This window comes from Sinocyclocheilus rhinocerous, unplaced genomic scaffold (assembly GCF_001515625.1).
Source record: "Sinocyclocheilus rhinocerous isolate Xijiao unplaced genomic scaffold, SAMN03320098_v1.1 scaffold147, whole genome shotgun sequence".
Classification (NCBI taxonomy): Eukaryota; Metazoa; Chordata; class Actinopteri; order Cypriniformes; family Cyprinidae; genus Sinocyclocheilus; species Sinocyclocheilus rhinocerous.
In genome coordinates, this window is record NW_015651498.1 from 566,408 (window position 1) to 573,813 (window position 7,406).

At 34.8% G+C, this 7,406-nt stretch overlaps 1 protein-coding gene across 1 annotated transcript in view; it reads right to left on the reverse strand.

Moving 5' to 3' along the window:
- The window catches only part of LOC107712944 (multiple epidermal growth factor-like domains protein 6), an 88,682-nt gene that overhangs the window by 1,030 nt on the left and 80,246 nt on the right, over positions 1–7,406 (reverse strand). The window contains exons 26-33 of the mRNA XM_016518344.1: positions 6,417–6,549; positions 4,276–4,379; positions 3,824–3,952; positions 2,601–2,729; positions 2,370–2,501; positions 883–1,011; positions 680–781; positions 481–594 (exon numbers count right to left, since the gene is read on the reverse strand). Of these exons, the coding sequence (XP_016373830.1) occupies positions 481–594; positions 680–781; positions 883–1,011; positions 2,370–2,501; positions 2,601–2,729; positions 3,824–3,952; positions 4,276–4,379; positions 6,417–6,549 (972 nt within the window). The remainder of the gene's footprint in view (positions 1–480; positions 595–679; positions 782–882; positions 1,012–2,369; positions 2,502–2,600; positions 2,730–3,823; positions 3,953–4,275; positions 4,380–6,416; positions 6,550–7,406) is intronic.

Sequence of the window (7,406 nt, forward strand, 5' to 3'; positions counted from 1 at the left end):
CTCACATATATATATATATATATATAAGATAGATATATACATTAATATATACCAACCATTTTCCCTAAAAACATTAAGAATAATTTTTATAATATTTAATTACATTATATATGAATATTGCATTGTTATTATATTGTACATATATTATTAGATTATTTTTGTTAACCTTGATTATTTCTATATGTGTGAGCCCGCTCGCCACCGCTCACTCTAGCCGCTGGCCTCCACTCACTGTAGCCCGCCATATGTGACGCTGTGTGTTTCGTTGTGAAAGCGAAACTAGTCTATAAATGAACAGAAAAGTAATTAAAAAAAAAACATTTCAGAAGTGTATACAGAAATAACATCTTAACCTTTGAGTAAAGATGAATCTTGGTTCATGGGACTTGGATCATGTTCTTTACAAAGTCATTAAGGTAGAGTAACCGTACCGTTATGATCTCTATAGATAATAATAAACATATACAGTATATATATCACCTTTCTCACAGCGCGAGCCGGTCCAGCCGAGAGCACATGAACAGTTCCCAGAGACGGCGTCACACAGGCCTCTGTTACTGCAGTCACAGCGCTGAAAGCAGCCCGCGGGACAGACTGCACACACACACACACACACACACACACCTGCCGTCAGACATCAGACAACACACACATGTAACCTCACCAAACACCAGCTCACCTTCATCCCCGACACACACGCCTGTGACCGGATCGTTTCTCAGCCCCTTTCCACAGACGGCCACACGGCCACAGTCCGGCCCGTACCGTCCCGCCGGACACGCTGAATACCAGAGCATACGGGAGGACAAGCGTGCTGTTGAAACGCTGCAGTCTGACACATATACAGTGTGTTTTGAGCAAGTGCTGCTGTGCGGGACTCACTGAGATGACAGCGGGCCCCGATGAATCCAGCCGGACATTCACAGGCCCCCGAGACCGAAAGACAAACTCCACCATTCAAACACTGACAGCGATGCTCACAGCCAGGACCGTAGAAACCTTCAGCACACGCTACACACACACACACACACACACACGAGAGAATGAGGAAAAAACATGCAAAACAACAACAGCAGCACATCATAAACCTGATGAAATGAAAATCTGCATCCTTACGTCTGATCAGAGTCAATATTTATCAACTACACACTTGTTTCTCCTCAGACAGACATTAAACAAAAGCTTTATGAGCATGTGCTGCGTTTAGAGCTTTAGAATTAGCCCTGCCTCCACTATTAGAGTGAAATAACATTTTATCTGAAGCAGAGATTCAGCCAAACCCCTTTTGACAAAATATTTACTTGAAAAGCATCCTTTAATATTACAATAAAATAACAACACATTGACTTGTTTATGGTTCTCCAATGTTGGGTCATGGTGACATGACAAATAAAATATTTCAAATTTTTTTTTATTTTTTTTTTAATGGTTTTATTATTTTTGTGTTTTAGTTTTTTATTTTAAATCTTTTTAAATTGGACATTTTTAGGATTGTATTTTTAGCTTTTCCACTTGTTTTTATTTTAAAATGATTCATTTTTAAATTTTTTATGATTTAAATTTTTTTTAGCTTGATTATTTTTATTTTAAGATTTATTTTTGTAACCTCACATTTTTATGATTTTTAAAAATTTTTTTTGGTTTTAGTGTTTTTATTTTTAAATGTTTTAAGTTGTAGTTTGTTTTTTTATTTTAAAATTTATTTAATTTTACATTTTTATGATTTGATACATTTTAGGTAAGAGTTTAGTTTGTTTTTATCTTAAAATATATTTAATTTTACTTTTTTATTAAGTTTTAATTATATTTTAAGTTTGTTTGTATTTTAAAATTTACCTTAAATTTGTATTTTATATTTGTATAATTTTATGTATTTGGGAAAGAGTTTTATGATTTTGTTAATTTTTATTTAGTGTTTTACTTTGTTTTATTTTTTTTTATTAATTAATTTAAATGTAGCTTTTTTTCTATGGTTTTATTTTTTGTGTTTCAGTTTGTTTTTTAAAATTGTATTTAATTTTTAATTTTTAATTCGATTTTAAGTTTGTTTGTATTTTAAAATTTAAAACGATCAAACTAAAACTCTTGCCAAAATGTATAAAATCATTAAAAATATAAAATTTACTGTAAATCTATTTTAAAATGTATGATTTTATTATGTTTTAATGACATTTTTAGTAGGTTTTATTTTAAAAATGTACTTTAATTTACATTTTTAGGATTTTCTGTATTTTTATTTTTATTTGACATTTTCTAGGATTTAATCATTCAAGCTACTCAACTCACAAACCCCTTGCAGTTCTCTAACAAACCTAAAACATTCTTCACAGTACCGATATCCCTCCAGTAAATGTAAGTGCATGCCTCACCCTGTTCACACTTGGGTCCTGTGAATCCAGGCGCGCAGTAACACTCTCCAGACAGCGGGTGGCACAGCTGGTTTCTCTCTGAACACTGACACACCTGATTACAGTTGATGCCGAAGGTACCGGGCAGACAGGCTGTTGAGACAGACTCAGATGATATTATTTTTTAAAACAATCTTTTTTTCTGCAGTAATTTGGCATGTCGTGCAGTAGGAGTGAAGCTCAGACACTCACTCTGCTCGCAGCCGTTGCCCGTGTAGCCGGGAGGGCAGCCGCAGCGTCCCGACACGTGATGGCACGATGTGCCCGGCGTGCAGGAGCAGCGCTGGACACAGTCCTGACCATATGAGCCCGGCAGACATGCTGACACACACACACACACACATAAGTGTCACACACAGACAGATACTGGACGCACACTTCAAATGTAATATAAATTAATTATTTTTATATAATTGATTAATTTAATAATTATATATATACAGGGGAGCACACAAGTTTTTCGGTTTGGTTCTCATGAGAGTACCTAGAGATCTGGTTTGGTGCTCACACTGCACATAGTGTGAGCCATTAAATATAACTATAAAAAATAAAATAATTAATATTAAAAATAATATAATTGTGCTTTATTTAATTAGATTATTTAAAAATAAAATCATAAAAAATAATAAAGTGTGATAATACTATTATATTTTAAAATAAAAAATGAGTGTTAAATAAAAATACAATTATTTTATAATACACTTAAAAAACACAATGCTAATATTTACATTAAAATGTTTTCTTTCTTTATTTTTATATGAATTTTACATTACATTAAGCGGGGAACATTATCCCGCTTATTACACGGCTACTTGCCACATAAGTAAATATTTAGACACAAAATATTGATTTGAGTTGAAATATTTGAACGCAAAGCTTCGTGAACACAGCAGTTGCGAGCAAGCGGCAAGTTCAAACTAGACGGACATTTAAGGGATACGGTGCAGTTACACAACATTTCACCACATAAATAATTATGGCGATAAAAGATTTAAAACGAAAATGTTTTAAAATCTTACCAGTTTGTTTGTTAGTTATCTTATAATCCATTACAGCGTACAAAACAATCGTTGCAGCAGCTGCGTTTGAATGAAACGAGAGCGCGAGTCCACGATACCAGGATGACATAGCTTCCACCAAGAAAAAAGCAAGTATAGCGCTGACTTCAGTTACCCGGATGAGCCTGTGTTATCAGTTTTTACCATAGACTGTATAAACTGTTATCGAGGGATAACATACCTCAGAATGTCGTCACTGACCAATCAGAATCAAGTATTCCACAGTTCCGTCTAATAAAATTATTTATTACAGGTGATAACTTTAATGATTTAATCATTGTTTTATAATTATTTAAATGATTAGATACAACATCCTGGACATTGAAGTGGTCTAGGTCACACAGGCGATGAACTGACCTTTCTCACAGCGACTTCCTCTCCATCCTGCAGGACAGAAACACTGTCCGCTCACATGATGACAGGAGGCTCCGTGATCGCACTGACACCGGCCCTCACAGCCGACTCCAAACCGCCCCCATACACACGCTGACACACACAAACACACACACTGCTGATGTTATACTGACCTAATCGAGATTTATGAGTTTTACGCTCATTTGGGTCCCATATGTATACAAGACGAAACACACACACACACTGATTTTATAGGCATGTTCAGTCATTCTCTCAGTGTGAATATGACTGTAATACTGTAATCTCCTGAAAGTCAGTCTTCGATAAAATCATTCTATTAATTATCAGAAAACATTTATAACTGAGCACTAGGAGGACACAGATCTTGTGTATCTATATTGAAAAGCTGGGTTTATTTTATTTCCTGTTGGGACAGTAAGTTGAGATGGTCTTACCGTTCTCACAGCGCTGTCCCGTCCAGCCGGCCTGACAAACACACTGACCCGTCTGTCTGTCACACTGAGCACCGTTCACACACTCACATCTGTCCTGAAGACAACTAGAGAGGAGAGAGGGGAATGGCAACCACAAGTCCAGACTAAATAAGAAAAAAAATAATACATTGAATTATTCACTAAACATTGTTATTTTTTCATTATATTGATGATTTTATTTTATGAATGCTGTGCTTTATGTTAGCATTGGCATTGAGACTGAGACTAAATGAACCTGCAGCAGTGCTCAAAACTGTTATGAGGTGTGAGGAGAAGAAAGCAGGATCTTGAAACGGAGGCTATGACTCAAGTGTCTGCGGTTGCCAAAACCATCTGACACACAAGTCAACAAATACTGAAAAGTGAAACACCAGTATGACACTATATATATGATGTAATGTCTGGAAATCAGCAGCTTCCCAACATTCAAATTTTCCGTCAGCACATGGAGATCCATTACTGAATATCCATTTTATTTATTTATAATATATATGTGATACACCCAAGTGTAATCACAATTGCAATGTATGTTTTTTTTATTAATTGATTAATTTATGATAAATATAAATGGAAAACTATCTCAGAATGTGATAATTTATTCAAAGGAGACTCAGAAATTGTAAATATGTACTTAGGGAATTGTATTCAGGGAATTTAGGGAAATGTATCTGTTAATGGGAATACGCTGATAAATTGTGTCATGTGTGATGGTTACAATTTGAATGATACTAGTGTAGCAGCTGTGTGATGATGACCAATGAAAATGGTTACATAGAAACTCTGTTCCCACTGAAGATATAAGAGCTTATTAAAGGGATTTTAATGTGTATTTTGCAGCATGCTGATGATTATAAATGAGTTATGATGAAATGTGTTTTATAACATGAGTATGATGCAGAAAACAAATATTTGAAGATTTTATTGTAAAAATTTACAACAGAGTACAGAACTGTATTTTTAGTATATGAATATGAATTATGATGTTGACCCGCTACATATAAAATATATAAAAATTTGGTCACACTTTAGTTTGGGGAACAATTCTCACTATTCAATAAACTCAATAAACGCGTCATTTGCTGCTTATGAATAGTTATGAGTATGTAATAGGTAGTTGTTAAGTTTAGGTATGGGGTAGGGTTAACAGATCTAAAATATGGTCATGTAGAATAAGCCATTAATATGTGATTTATAAGTACTAATAAATAGCCAATATCTTAGTAATATGCATGCTCATAAGCAACTAGCTAATAGTGAGAATTGGACCCTAAACTATATATATATAGTTTTCCCTTAATAATAAAAACCTTTATTTAAAAACTGCATGTTGTGTTTACTTGTGTTATCTTTGACTAATATTTAAATTTGTTTGATGATCTGAAACATTAAAGTGTGACAAACATGCAAAAAAAATAAGAAATCAGGAAGGGGGCCAACACTTTTTCACACCACTGTATATAGTGCTGTCAAACGATTAATCGCATCCAAAATAAAAGTTTTACATAATATATGTGTGTGTACTGTGTATATTTATTATGTATATAGAAATACACAAACATACATCTATATATTTAAGAAAAATATGATTTGTTTATATATAAAATATTAATATTTATATAATATAAATTATATTTTAATATATATTTATATACACATGTAAATATTTTTTAAATATATACATGTACGTTTGTGTATTTCTGTATACACAATATATATATATAATGTATATATACAAAATATATATATATAATGTGAACAAAACACCTGTATCACGCACATCATATCCTGACCTTTTGCTTTATTTTTAACTTTAGATTTGAAATGATCTGGTTTGCTTCATGTCCTGATTATTTCATGCTCTCTCTCTCTCAATGCTACTAAAGAAGCAAAAAAAAATAAAACATAAAATGTAAAAAAGCACAGCTTCCACACTGCCAGTAATAGTTTCCTAAGCAGTACGTTTGTTCTGTAGTCAGCACACTGCACTTGACACTGTCAATTACAATTAAGTGTATATATAAATATGCACATTACTTAAATCTCACACCACAACCAGACCGGGAGAATATTGCAGGAAAATTCAGCACAAGGATCTCAGTCACTCACCCAGTTCACAGGCTGAACCTGTCCATCCGCTGGGACAGAAGCAGCGGCCGCTCTCAGGGTCACACGAACCCCCGCTCTGACACAAACACCTCTGAGCACAGCCCGTCCCGAAGAATCCAGGAGAACAACCTGGAAAAACAGGAATACAAAACCAGAACTAGAACACCATCTAAAACTATACAGACTCAAAGAAAAACCATACAGTACACAGGACACAAAATCACTGCTGTGCTTCATTAGAGGCCTACTCTACTCTTCACACTGTCAGTGAGCATTATGGGTCTTGGTTACTTTTATTCAAATAAATATGCATGATTACAGTACATAAATACAGAGCAGATCCTCCCTATACGCAAAATACGCAAGCTGCGTAGGGCCCCCGAAACACCAGGGGGCCCCCTTGCTCTCAAAGATGATTTAATTTTAGTTTCGTTTTTGAATTTGGCCAGCGGTCATGAAAACATGAATGGTCATTTCTTTTAATGTGGTGCGTTGTCGCCCTTTCTACATAAAAATCAGTTAAATCATGTAATGTGAATGTCGTACAGTCTTGCTCCAGACTAAAAAAACGAGTTGAAAGCGTACCGAGCCGCAGAATAGACACTGTTTCTCAAGCGCTTTCCGCGAGCAAGATTCCAGACGGAGTGAAACACGGACAAATGCGTTTCATTCATTCGTTCATAACCACTCATACCCCACTTCAATAAGAGTCTCATCTCCCATTCCCTTTAAGAGCCAGTTGCGCTCGTGCCATGGCGTATTTGCTATTTACACTGCAGAATTTGCAAGCACAAAGACAGAAAAACGTCTCCAGAGATGAAACGGAGCTGCTCCTGCGCGAGCAAATATGTAGCCTAATTCTGATACATGCAATGACTATCCATTATGACATGTAGGCATTTTTACATTTATGTAGCCTACACAATAATAATCTTTTACATTGCAATCCTTTAATTTTTAATATTTGGCATGTTTGTGTGCTGCTG